The sequence below is a fragment of the Bactrocera dorsalis genome, chromosome 2 (genome assembly GCF_023373825.1).
Source record: "Bactrocera dorsalis isolate Fly_Bdor chromosome 2, ASM2337382v1, whole genome shotgun sequence".
Taxonomy (NCBI): Eukaryota; Metazoa; Arthropoda; class Insecta; order Diptera; family Tephritidae; genus Bactrocera; species Bactrocera dorsalis.
The window spans coordinates 39,792,525-39,807,946 of record NC_064304.1 but is presented as its reverse complement, the minus strand read 5'-3'; the positions used below and the strand labels follow the sequence as shown (position 1 = coordinate 39,807,946).

The 15,422-nt window shown below is 38.7% G+C and overlaps 1 protein-coding gene across 1 annotated transcript; it reads right to left on the bottom strand.

Moving 5' to 3' along the window:
• Window positions 1-3,895: 3,895 nt before the first annotated feature.
• On the bottom strand, window positions 3,896-15,014 carry LOC115066318 (uncharacterized). The gene is made up of 5 exons (XM_049449736.1): window positions 14,528-15,014; window positions 8,781-9,129; window positions 8,306-8,614; window positions 4,764-4,776; window positions 3,896-4,713 (listed from the first exon to the last, which is right to left on the bottom strand). The coding sequence occupies exons 1-5, from the start codon at window positions 14,766-14,768 to the stop codon at window positions 3,994-3,996; spliced, it is 1,632 nt and encodes a 543-aa protein (XP_049305693.1). The 5' UTR covers window positions 14,769-15,014; the 3' UTR covers window positions 3,896-3,993.
• Between the last annotated feature and the right edge of the window lie 408 nt (window positions 15,015-15,422).

Genomic DNA, 15,422 nt, shown 5'->3' with positions numbered 1-15,422 from the left:
AGAAAAACCGACTGAGGCGCTGTTGCTAACTGGGCTATAACCGCGTAAGCGGTGTCTACGCCCGTAAAGAAGAGGAAGGAATGAAGGAATATATAATGACGACCGTTGAAATAATAACGACATAGTACTTATTAAAATTAAAAGAAAGAAAGTAAAACAAACAATTTAATATCAATATTTAATTATTGGCGGTTTGGCATTGGCAAATAACAACATGTGTTTCAATTCAAAGAAGGACAAACACAGTTTAGCTATCTATCCACATGCGAATCGGAAGAGCTTCTGGATATTTGAAAACCCCAATTGAGCTACACACGCACCAAGTAAAAAGATAACAAGAAGTTCGAACAATTTTCAAGTGCGTTGAGAGCGTTAAATTTAAGAGAGGATGAGGCTTTCATCACGAGTAAATTAGAGTTTGCGTGTATATTTTTTAATACCGTTTTTTTCTTAAGCATACTGGACTTTCTCCATTATCGCCAACGCTTACGCGTGTTTCTCTCATCAGCAAGCATATTGACATCACGCATTATAATTCAGCCGCTACAACAACAACAACAACAACATCATGCATTATTTATTCTAACGGCGCGTGGCGTCGTTCAATGACAAAAAGCCATACTTATTACTGCGGTAAAATTCCATGCCTGTATGTATAAACTAGTTGTTTGAAATTATATATCAAACTGTTTGATTTGTAAGATCAAACTTAAACTCAACAAAGATTTTAGTAATCCTTACCACTGGTGGGGGGAATTAAAAAACGTCTTTAGTCGAGCTGAGAATATTTCATTCTGGTTTTATTTAGTAATTTGGAAACCTTATATACTATTTTTCAAAATATCCTAAATAACTAAATATATATGTATGTGTGTATGTTCAATATATTTGAACATAAATATCTAATATTAGTGGACTGTATCAATAGTAAGATTATTTCTTATCTTATTTAACATAATATATAAAAGGTTTAAATATAATATTGTTGTCCGTGCTTTTGGCAGCAACGAACATGTTCAATTTTGAACACTAGTAGAAATTTTAGAAATCGAATATGCCAAGGGTAAAGCTTTTGAAAAGATAAGCATGCATATCTTTTAAAATCACTTAACATTTTACTATATAATGCTTTAACTAATATTAGAAAGTATTTGTTTTCTTTGATCTGTCTGTAATAACCAAATATTGTATATGGCTTCGAAGCTCACCTTTATAATATTCAATTAATATTCATTTCCAATATTTATCTAAAATTGTGAATTAAATAATGCAATTCCTAACAGTAAAAATAAATATTTTCCTAATTTGTCAAAGTTTTAACTCACTATCAAAAAATGTGTTTTGTATATTTAGTTGTGTGTTAATAACTACAAATTTAAATAATAACTAATAAAAAATATTTTGTTATTCACAAACAAGATTTCAATAATATTAACGTTTTCTAATAAAAATCTAACACTTAAAACATTATTTAATTTAAATTTTTTTTTATTTAGTTATCGATAATTTTTTGATTATATAACAGCTGATTTAGATTTGAAAATAATAATTACAATTAATAATATTGTGTGACATGGCGTATCAGTAACGCCTCTTTAGACAGCATGCTCTATTAGTGCTCTTTGTTGGCTGGCTTAACTAACACTCAACGTCTGAATACGTACACTCAGCGAAAAAAAAAACACGCACTCGACAGATTGCTTTTATATAGCACAAAACTTGGATTCATATTATTCTAAGATAAACATTTTCCTTTGAGGGTTAACCACTTTTATCTAGTTTATGTTCCAAGCATTTTTATATAAAAAACTTATAGTTTAACACTTGTTATAGATAAAAATGTAAAAACACACACATAACAAACCACAGAAGTAAATTTTGTTATAAACAATAATGTAATTTTTAAACAAGTTATTTACATATTTTATGTTTTATATGATTTTTATTTAGCATTAGAATACATTAAGAATCAAAATAACATATTTTGCGTAAAAAAATTCTTAGTATTTTGTAGGACACCCCCTCCTCCTAAGAACCTCGGCTATTTGTTTAGGCAGGGATTCAAAAAAGCGTTAAAAATAATTTTTATTAATTTCTTCATTCCGCACAGCTTCAACAATGTTTTCTATTTCTTTTCGACTTTTTAGACGCTTTTCTCTTATCATTTTGCCCACCATTTTGCTCAAATAATGCCAGCAGTTCATAATTGGATTGAGATCTGAACTGTTTCCTGGCCACGTGAGAGACCCTATTCCATAAAAATCTTTTTGTTTTGTAACCTGTTAGTGTTTGTAATAAATTATTGAAAAATCTATTTCAATATTTTTGTGCCCTGGTTACCGCTTTGGCTCTAGGACAAGGGGCTGAGATATCCTGAAAATAAACTTTTTGGACGTGTTCGAACAGCTGCTCAATAGTTGGCAAAACGCCTTCTATCAAAATTCCAATTTATATTTCGGCATTCACAGATATTATTAGTATAATTAGCGGCCCAACACCAAACTTGGTTACAGCTCCCACATAATTAAATAAGGCGACTGGTCACGTGGCGACTGCTCCGCTTCAGTAACGTAGGACGGTCAATTCTGAGTGGTATACCACCATTTGTTTGCCTGAAGTCTTCGGAGAAATTCGAAAAACGAACAAGAGAAGACGAATCATTGTGCACCATGGCAATGCGAGCTCTCACACATCGGCTCAAACCAGCACCTTTTTGACCGGCCAAAACGTCGAATTGATGGGTCATCCGCCGTACAGCCTTGACTTGGCACCCAATGACTTCTTTTTATTCCCACACATCAAGAAAATAATGCGTGGTCAACGATTTTCGTCGCCAGAAGATGCTGTTGCTGCATTCAAAAACCATGTTTTGGAGGTGTCTCAATCGGAGTGGAAAAAGTGCTTCGAAAATTGGTTTGAGCGCATGCAAAAGTGTATAAATCTTGATGGAGAATATTTTGAAAAACAATAAAACCATTTTCGTTGATAAATATTCCTATTTTCATTATTAGGCCAGAAATATATATAACAGCTCTCGTACCGCAAACGGACCAGGTTTAGATATTGGCAACTGCAGTGTTCAACATATTACAAGATAATTTCTTATTTCACTGTATTAGAAAGTCGGCATAAAAACCGAATAGTGTTTATAGCGCTAATACTGTAACAGTCAATCACATGCAATTTTTCTTTTGTTCATTCTATTCCGGCAATTTGGACGTCAAAGGTGTACAATATTCTAAAAGCCCATTTGCCGAAGTATCGATAAAATTATAGAAATTTTCGAGTCAAAAAACAAGTTAGAACATTTTCAGTAAGGGTGGTGCAAAGAGAAGTTCGATGTACCGATGGACCATAAGTTAATGCAAACGACCTCAGGGACCGCTGCAAACCAATCACTTGATCCGAATGATTACGTGTGATAATAAGTTGATCACTTACGTTTACGACAAGGAAAAATGGTCAGTACAAAGGGTGACCAAGCCAGAATTGATGGTTATATGTATACTATGATATTTTACGGCCATACTCTTAATTTTGAAGGAAGCAATCACACAAACAGGACAACCTTTGGCAAATCGGAGAGGAAATGCGTTACAATGGGCAATACACGTACGATAGTACATCCACCTCACAGCTTGCGAATGATTTTGCTGGTGAAAACTTCGCCTCAAGAGGAGCTTGTAAAGATCGGAACGGCCAACAGTTTTGTTCTATGAGAGTAGCATCATAAAATTACTTCGTTTGGTTCTACAAATAATTAACCTCCCACATCACCTAAGCCTTTTGAATCGCCGCGACGAAAACAAAACCATAACAGTATTACAAAATGTGTATTTCTCCATAATAAACATAAATGAAAAATATACTAAAACTAAGTACTTAGTTAATAAGGTTTTAAAACTACTATTTACATTTATAAATTTTGCATCCACTTTTACCTCTTGGGAGGTTGAAACTATTCGAAGCTTTCCTCAAATCGTATTCGTAGCATTATTTGTTACAAATGCAATATTTCTTTTCCTCTTTCAAATCAATGCAGTTGGAAGTTTTTGCATACGAATCTAGACGCGAGATATCTTCCACGTCTGTTTTGATTGTATTTGTTGTTATATTATAAACGAACGTAGCCTGAAATCTCACTTTTTCCGGATTGGCTTCGAAACTTATACGGTATGTGGACTCATTCGGTATTTTGATCATTTTCGTTTGAGAACTGTCGATTGTTTCTAATTTTAATTCGGCACATTTGTCGCTAATATTTTTATTAACCAGATATTGAATCATTTCGCCTAACACTAATGCCGTTACATTCTTCGCGACTTCATCACTTGTGGGCACAATTTCATATGGTACACAAGCGCACCAATGCTCGGGAATGCCGGCATTATCACAGGTGCGATCCTCTGGTATTTCACGAAAAATGCTTACACCATGTATGGTGCCATTGAGGTAAGGAAATTCTTTTTCCGGTTCAACCACCTCGAGTATATGTTTCATGGTCGCATAAATGTCATAGGGTGTCGTTAAACGCCGCTGATTTATTTGTAGGTTTTTCATAAAATCCGGATATTTGTTTTGGTACCACGACGGTATCGATATAAACATTGTGGGTAATCGTTCTTCCAAGAATCCTGATTTTAACTGCAATAATGGACCCCAACGCATACCATGATCCGAAAGTAATAGATCGAACGTAATAGATCGAACGTTCTAGAATACTTTCGCTTTCAAAAGGATGCAAATTTGATGAGAAAACTTACCTTATTATTACTCCTGCGAATAGGAGGCACCTTGTCGTGGTGCAGGGGCTTAGGCGCAAGGCATATCGGCGCCCCCCCAATCCTTTGTGGTTGGTGCTGTTAAGCACGGACCATGCGGGATGTCGGGTGCCGCATGCGTGTGCTAACCAAGAGCTACCACCTCCTAATCCAGGGTGTTATGCGACTCCCGTGCCCATTGGAACTTTGCAGTCAGGAGGTAAATGTGGCTGTATTTTAGCGGAGCCTTCCCAACACCGGGCCGAATTGGGAGGTAACGGTGGCCTTACCGCGCCAAGGGGCTCTGGCGTGGCGGACCTTCCTATTCCCCAGACAGATAGTAGACCCGACAGCTCACCCTGTTGAGCCAAGTGTCGTAAGAAAAAGATGGACAACAATACAACACAAAAACAAACACTAAATTTGGATTTGATGACGGACAAAGGCAACGACAAAGGACAACGGAAGCGGAAAAGGAGAAGGAGATCGGGGCAGCGGAAGGTAAGGGGGGTCGAGGGGCTAGGCGAAAGTTTAGCTACCTTGGCGCTCTCACGCCAGAGGAGCGTTCGCTGTTTGAGGAGCACGCCAGGGAGGATGATGACGACGTGCCCTCTTGCAGCGGAGCTCACCTGGTGGTAACGCCTGGTGCCGCTGCAGCGTCAACGAGCGTCGTCAAGACCCCCGCCGGAGGGTGCAGTAGGGCGGCCTCGGGCGAGTCGTGTCGTGCGCAAAAAGGAGAAGGAGGAGAAGGCGCAGAAGAGGTGGGCAACGCCCCCTCCCAGAAGCTGGCCAACCCGGCGGGTGTGAGTGTGAGTGGCTCCACCATGAGGTAGTTCCTATGGCACCTCCGCGATGGGAAAACCCCGGAGGCGGCGGAGGCTCTAGCCAGGAGCAAGAGCCAATGGAGCAACGTAACCCCGGCAAATGGGCGCGACAACAACGCGCCAGCTCGCGCGCAGGGCAGCGGTAGCAGCGGCCGTGGCCCGGTCAGCACAACGCTGACCGCTAGGCGGGGCGACAGCAGGGCATTGCCCGCAGGCTCATGTGCCCAGGCCGAAAAGCGGAAAAGCGGCCAAATCACGCCGCAGGAGCCCCCCCGATCCAAGAGGGTGCGGGGCGCAGACGCAAAGGCAGAGGATCTTTCTTTCCTCGAGCCCAGATTATGATGGCCGTCAACATGGAAATTGCCCAAGTGAACCTGCATCATGCGGCGGCAGCCTCAGCTGTCATAACAAGCAGGTTCACTGCTGAGAAACTGGGCACACTGCTGATCTAAGAGCCTTGGGTCTATAAAGGAGAGATAAAGGGCCTTAAGACGGAGGCAAACAAGGTAATCTGGGACCTCTCTAGCGAGAGGCCTAGGACGTGTATAGTTGTCAGAAGCAATATTGATTTCTTTTGCATTTCAGAGTTTCTGACGCAGGATTTGGTGGCGGTGCAGGCTAGGGACACTGAGGGCAAAGACTTCGTCCTGGCCTCAGCATACTTTCCAGGGGAGGCAGCAACGGCACCCCCGGACTCAGTGGAAAGGCTGGTGGAGCACTGAAGTCTGCACAAGCTCCCCCTTATCATCGGTTGCGACGCGAACGCCCACCATACGGAATGGGGCAGCACCGACTGCAACGCGAGAGGTGAGTCCCTGTTAGAATATATAGTAGGTAGAAATTTAGCGATAGAGAATGTAGGGTGTGAACCCACATTCATAACTATAAGCAGGAGGAAAGTGTTGGACATCACCCTCAGTAATGAACCTGCTACAGGGCTGGTCTCGCAGTGGAGAGTCTAGCCTAACCTCCTTCCTACTGAAAACTATGGAGAAGATAATAGATCATCATTTAAGGTCGAAGGCGATGAAGACTGCACCCTTCCATGCGGCTCAGCATGCATACAGAGCTGGCAGATCAACTAACACGGCTCTGTACCAGTTGACCTCCGAGATAGAGAGTTCACTGGAGAAAGGGGAAGTTATGCTATGCGCCTTTTTGGATATCGAGGGAGCTTTTGACAACACTTCTCATAGAAGTGTAGCAATGGCACTGGAGGGTAGGAATGTGGCAGCACCGGTACGTAGATGGATAGAGGCGGTACTGCGCACCAGGATTGCTGAGACCACAGCAGGGGCACAAAGATTCGTCTATGCACAACAAGAGGCTGTCCGCAAGGTGGTGTACTATCGCCCCTGCTATGGAGCCTTGTCGTTGACGACCTGTTAGCACTGCTAACCGACAACGGCATCCGTCGAAGACTACCATCGTCCCGTTCACGAAGCGAAGATACCTACCCGGGCTTAGGAACCTCACACTTGGGGGTAGAGTGATTGAGATGACCAGCAAGGTAAAATATCTCGGTCTCACTCTGGATTCCACTTTGCGGTGGAAGCAGCATGTGAACCAAACGCTGGTCAAGGCGACAAAGGCTCTAATGGTGTGCAATCGGCTGGCAGGAAAATCCTGGGGTTGCAAGCCAAGGATTGTCAGGTGGTTGTACACCATGATTGTGCGACCGATAGTCACATATGGAGCGGTGTCCTGGGCCTCTGTGGCGGCAACGGCCTCGGTGGTGATGAAACTATCGAAGCAAACTGGCGCTATGCGAACCTGCCCAACAGCGGCGCTGGAGGTCCTGCTGGAACTCACACCGCTCCACATAGTGATCGATCAAGTAGCCAAGCATTCACTCCTGCAAATAACGGCAGAGGGATGCGGTAAAGGGAAAATAATCTCGTCCCAGAGGATGAAGATGATAAGTGGCAACAATCCAATTGCCCTCCTCCCGAAGGACGGGATTACAAAAACAATAAATTGCACGAGGAAGTTCAAGGTTACCCTTGGCAGCAAGAGCGAGTGGAATGACTCCACTCTTGAGCTGATGCTGAGGGATAGTACACTGAAGTGGTACACTGACGGCTCTAAGACGTCGGAAGGTATTGGTACAGGGATCGCAGTTCCACCTACACCTAATTTGGGTACCTGGTCATAGAGGCATAGCCGGCAATGAACTGGCTGACGAGCTCGCCCGCTCTGCAGCCTCCACAAATATGGTAGGGCCCGAACCGTTCACTGGGGTGGGCCCCCACACTATAAAGGAGCTCCTCCGTAAGGAAGAAAGAGTGGGTAGAGAAGGTCATTGGCAACGGGCGCATGGTATGCGGCATGCCAAGTTGCTGATAGGGGGGTACAACCTCAATAGGTTTAGATCGATAATCAACCTCCCAAGGATCAAACTCAGGCTCTTGGTCGCAAGTTGAAAAGGCACCTATTCAACCTAGGACTTGCCTCTTGCTCTAACCGCCGGTTCTGCGACAGGGAACCTGAAACCCCAGAGCACCTGCTAATCGACTGCAACGCAGTCTGCAGACGCAGGTCTAAGGCCCTTGGAATTATATTTCCGGATAGGGATCACATCTACTCACTAGCTCCCAACAAAATACTAGAATTTATCGATTTGCCGGGGCTTGGTGAGTCCCTGTGAGTTAGGAGAGGGCACAATAGACCCAAGGTCGCAGTGCAAAGGCAATTCTATTGTCTATTGTCTAACCCTGCAACTCAAACCATTGGTTACTTTGCAGGTACTTAAATGTCAGTGGCATAGTGCGTCGCAGGTTTATGCGCGACAAAGCGTCAATGCCAAACAATAAAACGCTTGGCTTAATTGCATCTAGTACCGCCGATTGGTTTTTACTTGCAGATCCGGTAACATTTTTCAGCTGAACCACTGTGGGTGTCTGTATAAAAGAAAAGGCGTCCTTTTGTATAGTTCTCTTTGATTCCTTATCAACGTAACACTCTGTAATTATGTAATCGATGTGTTGAGGCACGATAAAGTTCTGATGGAATATTACGCAATTTAAAAGCCTGAAAAATGTTTACAGTTATTTTATCACCGAATTTTAGTACACATATGCAATTTTTTATATATTTTGATATTCGGAAGTTTATTATTATATTTTCAGAAAGTATTTAACTCCTTTTAGGACATAAAATTACACAAAAGTATTTGCAGAAATAGAAAATCACTTACTTATAATTGCTGTCAGTCTTTCCACCGATTTCAGCTCTGACTATTTGCTGATAGCAACAGCGCACATCCCTCGTGCTGGCATTTAACGGCTTAACGGCTCTTTCTATTGCCTCCATATTCATGTGTAGAAGGTATTGTCGTCCATGAACCTGATAGTTGATTGTTATGAATGATTCGTCGTTTGCACAATTGGTGTATTTAAAATCTTTTGGGTTAAAGAATTCTGACACACCCCCGTCGAAAGGATCCACATAGGGAATTCGACACTGTGATGTGTAGATAAAGTATTTGGTTTGCGTTTCATTATCATTTGCCATGCTAAGGTATGAGTCTGTGACATTAAAAAGCTCTGCAAAAATTGTGTATACTGCAAGTAATTCCTAATAGTACCTACAAACATATTTTTATTGTTTTTTCAACAACATTAGGAAATTAGTATGTTGATTCGTCGTTTCTCGGCACATAATACCTTGACTTCGCTCTTCTTTCCAAAATTCGCAGATAAAAACACCAACTAAATTATTTAGTTTATTTCCCGTTAGAGTAGTATAACTCCTTTTGGTGCCTATTCAGTATATTTATGTATTATACGAGTTTATGCGTTCGAATCAACACTTTCCTTCTGCGAATCGAAGGCAGCTATATTATATTTATAGTTGGACTGTGTGTTGTACTTTATTGTATTATATTTAATTAAACTTTAAGCCAAAAACCCATGTGGGCAAAAAGTAGTAAGACTTTTCAACTTAAATTTCGAACAAAAACCCATTCGTCGAAATTTTTTTTTCTAGTTTGGAATAACTATCAGCGACATCTGTGCCAAATGTCACATCAAAATAATCATTAGTGTTTAGTATACGCTTGTCTTTTTATACTCTCGCAACAAAGTTGCTAAGGAGAGTATTATAGTTTTGTTCACATAATGGTTGTTTGTAAGTCCTAAAACTAAAAGAGTCAGATATAGGGTTATATATACCAAAGTGATCAGTGTGACGAGTAGAGTTGAAATCCGGATGTCTGTCTGTCCATCCGTCCGTCCGTGCAAGCTGTAACTTGAGTAAAAATTGAGATATCATGATGAAACTTGGTACACGTATTTCTTGGCTCCATAAGAAGAATAAAGTGTCATAACTAAGCCATAAATAAAGATATTAAAGTGAAATTTGGTACAAAGGATCGCATTAGGGAGGGGCATATTTTGACGTAATTTTTTTGGAAAAGTGGGCGTGGCCCCGCCCCCTACTAAGTTTTTTGTACATATCTCGGAAACTACTATAGCTACGTCAACCAAACTCTATAGAGTCATTTCCTTCAGACATTTCCACATACAGTTCAAAAATTGAAGAAATCGGATAATAACCACGCCCTCCTCCCATACAAAGGTTATGTTAAAAATCACTAAAAGTGTGTTAACCGACTAACAAAAGACGTCAGAAACACAAAATTTTACGGAAGAAATGGCAGAAGGAAGCTGCACTCACGCTTTTAATAAAAATTTAAAATGGGCGTGGCGTCGCCCACTTATGGACCAAAAACCATATCTCAGGAAATTCATATATAATATTTTCTTGGCACCCTGATGATATGTACGAAATATGGGTGAAATCGGTTCACAACCACGCCTTCTTCCAATATAACGCTATTTTGAATTCCATCTGATGTCTTCTCTGTATAATATATACATTAGGAACCAATGATGATAGCGGAATAAAACTTTACACAAATACAGTATTTGAGCTGAGGTATCACGTTTAAAAAAATATGTAAATGACGGATAATGAAATCTCGATTATCATTTTATCATGCGAGAGTATAAAATGTTCGGTGACACCCGAACTTAGCCCTTCCTTACTTGTTAAAGTACATAAAGTGCATTCGGCGATTTTTACGATGAGTAAAACTATTCAACGAAGAACTTCCAATAAATTTTGTGTACGGAATCAAACTTCTGGTGCCGAAATGTTCAAGACTTTAGAAAAGACCCTCGGTAAAAATTGTTTGTCGCGAGCAAGTGTGTTTGATTGCTACACATTATACAAAGAGGGCTGAAAACGCGTTGACAACGAACCATGTCCAGGACAGCTGATGGTCACGTCGTCAATAAAATAAAGACATTGGTACTTGAAAAACGCCGATCTCTGACTAATCTTATTGGCATTGTTTGAATATAGAAGGATCAGTGAAAACCATTTTAGAAGATCATTTGGACCCAAGAAATGTGAAAGCATGATTAGTTTCAAAACACTTAATTTTTTCGAAAAACAGCGTCGCGTTAACGTCTGTGAAACAATATTTTTCGACTACCAGGATATCATAAAAAGTATAGTCTTGAACCTACATATGCTCCAGATCCCGAAACATTAATTTTTAATCGGGCGAATATTGTGGCAAAGATGAGACGAAAACGATAAAACACGTTAAAGCCGGTCAAAAATCAAGTGATGTTTACAATTTATTTCGATTATCGAGCACTCCAAATTTCTTCCGACCAGACAAACTTTTTAACAAGAAATACTATTTGAGTGTTAACCGTCGTTTGCGGCTAAAAAGAGGGCGGAATTAAGTGCCGGTAACTCTTGCTTTTTGCACAACGATACTGCATCGTGGCAAACTGCATTGATTCTTCGTGAGTTGTTCGCCAAATTTTCAACCACCATCGTGCTACAAGCACCGTATTCGCTTTATTTAACTCCGTGTGATGGATCAACATGAAATTTTCAGAGAATATTTTTTAAGATAATACACTTAACGGAGAAGCAAAAAAAAAATAATTTTTTGAAAATTCTGATTACCCCTAACCCCTTAATATAACACTTTTGTTACATATATTTATTATGTATGGTAATTAAACTTGAACTCATACAAAACGATAAATACTTGTATGTATGTAAACATAAATTGTGTCTACAATGGGCACTCACTCCTTCGCCAGATTTTGGGCCCAAGTTCCCTTGCAGTTTGAAGTATTTTTTGTGATATTAAGTTAGTGAACCAGTAGTTCGTCTTACAGCTAGGATTTTTTGGATGTACCTATCTAAACTTAAACTATCCTAAGACTATGCGAGATAAATATAGGGTTATATATAAATATACTATATAAATGATCAAGATGATGAGAAAAGCTAAAATCCGGGTGACTGACTGTCTCATCCGATTGTGAAAGCGGTAAATTGAGATATCTTGATGAAACTTGATATGCGGGCTCCCTAGGACAAGGAAAATTTGTGGATAGATGTAATTAGGCCACTGCTTTTTTAAGCCTCTAAAGCAGGCTCCCCACTTAATGTGAGATATGTACATTTAGGGGGGAGCTAAAGCTAAGACAACCAAATTACCCAGAGGACCTACCAACAGTGTGAAAATGAATGAAATCGGATGATAACTTTCTCCTCATATAACGGTACTGTTCAAAACTACTAAAAGCGCAATGATGAAGAGACATTAAATTTTTCCTCCGAGGCTTTATGGGAGTCGGTGTGAAAATAGAACGATGGGCGTGGCACCGCCCATTTTTTGGTGAAACCCCATGTCTCGAAACCAGACCGAACGATTTCGACTAAACTTATACTTGGCATTTTTCTCATATTTCTGTGCCACAGTGTGAAAACGGGTGAAATCGATCCGCAATCCCGTCTACCTCCCACATAAAACAATTTTAAATTACACTTTCGAATAAACAAATCAGGAAGCTATTGATATAACGGGATAAAACTTTTCACTAATAATTCCTTTGAACCAAATATTATTCGAATCCAAACAAAATTGTTCAAGACCGCACTATCTACATATAGTTGACTTTTGACCGAGCGGTCACTGTATAAGACAATTGAAATTCAGACAGAACCCTTTACTGACAATAGTATTTCTATGTATTAAAAATGGGTTGAATCGGGTTAATACTTCCCTGAGCCCCCATATACCTAATATAAAGATATTCAAACTTCCAGCTGTCTTTATGCTATATTGGCTAATATTTGAGATATCTCAATGAAAATTACAGAACGTGTTTTGCTCATAACAGTGTATCTTTGTGCCTAAAATAGATGAATCGGATGAAAACTTGACCCAGCCCCCATATAACTATTTTCAGGATTTTCGATCATCCGGCTAACCTTAGTCGATATGATCGGTCATTGTACGAGTATGTGAGTACCTTAATGAAAGCCGGAAAACATTTTTTAGTTTTTGGTATGATATATAGTTAATGAATAAAATCGGGTCAATACTAAGTACATTTTACATCTTAAGGTATTCCGCTTAATCTCCTGGCGTTGATTCTTGCAAGTTACAACCCGGACCTAAATTCTTATTGTTTTTTCTATCCGTCTGGTTAGCGGTGACTCGACTAAAAATAAACGGATAATTATCTTTCAATCACTTCTAGTTGAAATTGACTCCCATTTATTAGTACAGAACATGTTTTACTCATAACAGTATATCTTTTTACCTAAAATGGATACTATCGGTTGAAAACTTGACCTAGTCCCTATATAAAAATTAGTAGGATTTTTAAACATTCCTAAACTCCTCATGATTGATTGGCAATTCCATGTGAGATACCTTTATGAAACCCAGGGAACAATTTTTTTATATTTTTGGCATAATAATAACTAATTAATAAAATCGGTTCGATACCATCACAACTCCCATATACTATGTAGTTTGGTTTGTCTAACAAATCTTATACCGAAATTTTCGGTCAATCTATGAGATATAGCATACATACTCGTATATATGTATGTATATGGCGTGTAAACTCGCCTGATTTCAGCAGTTATGGCACATAATGTAGTGTGAAGTTAGAACTGGCTTGGTATGATTCTTATATACGGAATCTAATGAGGTCCTAGTGAACTCCACGCCTTCAAGAATTAAAGCAGTTATTGAGGCTAAAGGCGAAACGACTTGTTATTAGAAGACCCTATTGTGAAGTCTACATTTCCGCCGTTGGTAGTGAAAATGATTTAGTCGTTTTAAATTAACTTCAGTTTGCTTTCTTTTATTAAATCATGAGTATCATGGATTGTACAGTTTTGTTAATTTTTTTAATTAATTGGCCATTTTCCAGAAATATGGTTGTACATAACTAATTTGCACTATATGGCAAAAGAAATTAAAATAGCCCCAACATTCTACTGTTATAAACAAATTGCTTATGTGATATTGTTTCAAATATATATTTGGTGGTGCGATTTTATTGACCGCAAGTCCCGTAAAATCCAAAATAATGTAACATCACTTTTCATAATTTTATAGGCGAAGGAAAAACGATTAATAGAAACCACTCATATTGAAACAAAATTTGAGTTTGGATTATAAAATGGTTATATATTGGTTATTATTTCTGACAGCGATTGTCGATTTGTTTTTGATGATACGCTGCATTTTAGGTGACGATTGTATTTGTATTTGTAATAAGATATAGTAAATCATAATCAATAAAAGTTCAAATTAAAACGTTGTGATAATACGTTTTTTTCATTTTAGATGTGGATGTGTATGTAGGTATGACATTTTTTCACCTGTGACGCAAATTAAACGTCTCCACAATCTCTTTATGCAGGTGTTTTGAGAAAATTCCTTTTTTATTATTATTTATTTATTTCGCGGATTTTTAAGACATACACCTAGAGTAATATACGACTTCGATTCTTAATCAATATTTTATTTTATAATTATATGTAATTATATTTTATTTTCATATTTAAGCACAATATAATATAATTATTTTAAATTCAAAAACTCACTTGTACTAGCACTTTTATTTACTGTTATTTCGACAGTGTCCTCTAAAGGGCTCCTATTCACATTATATGACATTCGGATATAAAACAATTGAAAAGTCGTGATAAAGAAGCCCCAAACTAAAAATTGTATTCCTTTTCTCGAATTTCTCGCAAAAGCTTTTAAAACATTGTAAGCGCTTCGACTTTCCATTTTTTCAAGAATTTCGTGCTTAGTACGTATTAATACTTCTTTATTCGACATTTTCCAAATTGTGGTGTCTTAGCGTTTTTTGCTTATCAGTGGTTACGTTTCTATGCCCTTCAAGTTACTGAATTTAAAACACCAATCGATCCATATAAATACCGTTACAATTCGAAAATGTTGCGATTATTTTAATATTTGTTAATACAGTCCAACCTTCTAAAGTGTTACTAAGTACAGTGTCAATAAAGAAAGATAAACGCTAGAGCAAGCCAAAAACAATCGGGCAGTGGTCAAATAAACTCTTATACTGAAACATTTCATTGATCTCTTTCTATTCTCCAAGACATGACAGGGCTTAACATCTCCCAAACTTTTCAAAATTTTTTGTAAATACTTTTCAGTAAATAAGTTTGAGGTGCAATTGAAAAGAGTATACCTGTTAAATGACGTCCACCTGTGTCCATAATTGCATTTCGCTAAATATGATAATTTATAAATATAGACTCAAATATATAAACACAGACCCCACATGTTCTAAAACATTTACAAATTTCATTAAAAAAGGTTTATTTGTTCGAGACTCAAATACTTTTGCGACATATTATAACATATTCAGTGAAACAGCGAGGAGCGTGATAATGATGAAAACGAAGCATCCAGCCATCTGCGCCTACATTAATATTGTTTATGAGATAGAAAAGGCTGTAATTA

Coding starts and splice junctions, on each gene's coding strand:
- LOC115066318 (XM_049449736.1), bottom strand. CDS start 14,768: ATGTCGAATAAAGAAGTATTAATACGTACTAAGCACGAAATTCTTGAA. Junction 9,130..14,527: donor AAATAAAAGTGCTAGTACAA/GTGAGTTTTTGA, acceptor CAATTTTTGCAG/AGCTTTTTAATGTCACAGAC. Junction 8,615..8,780: donor AAGACTGACAGCAATTATAA/GTAAGTGATTTT, acceptor AACATTTTTCAG/GCTTTTAAATTGCGTAATAT.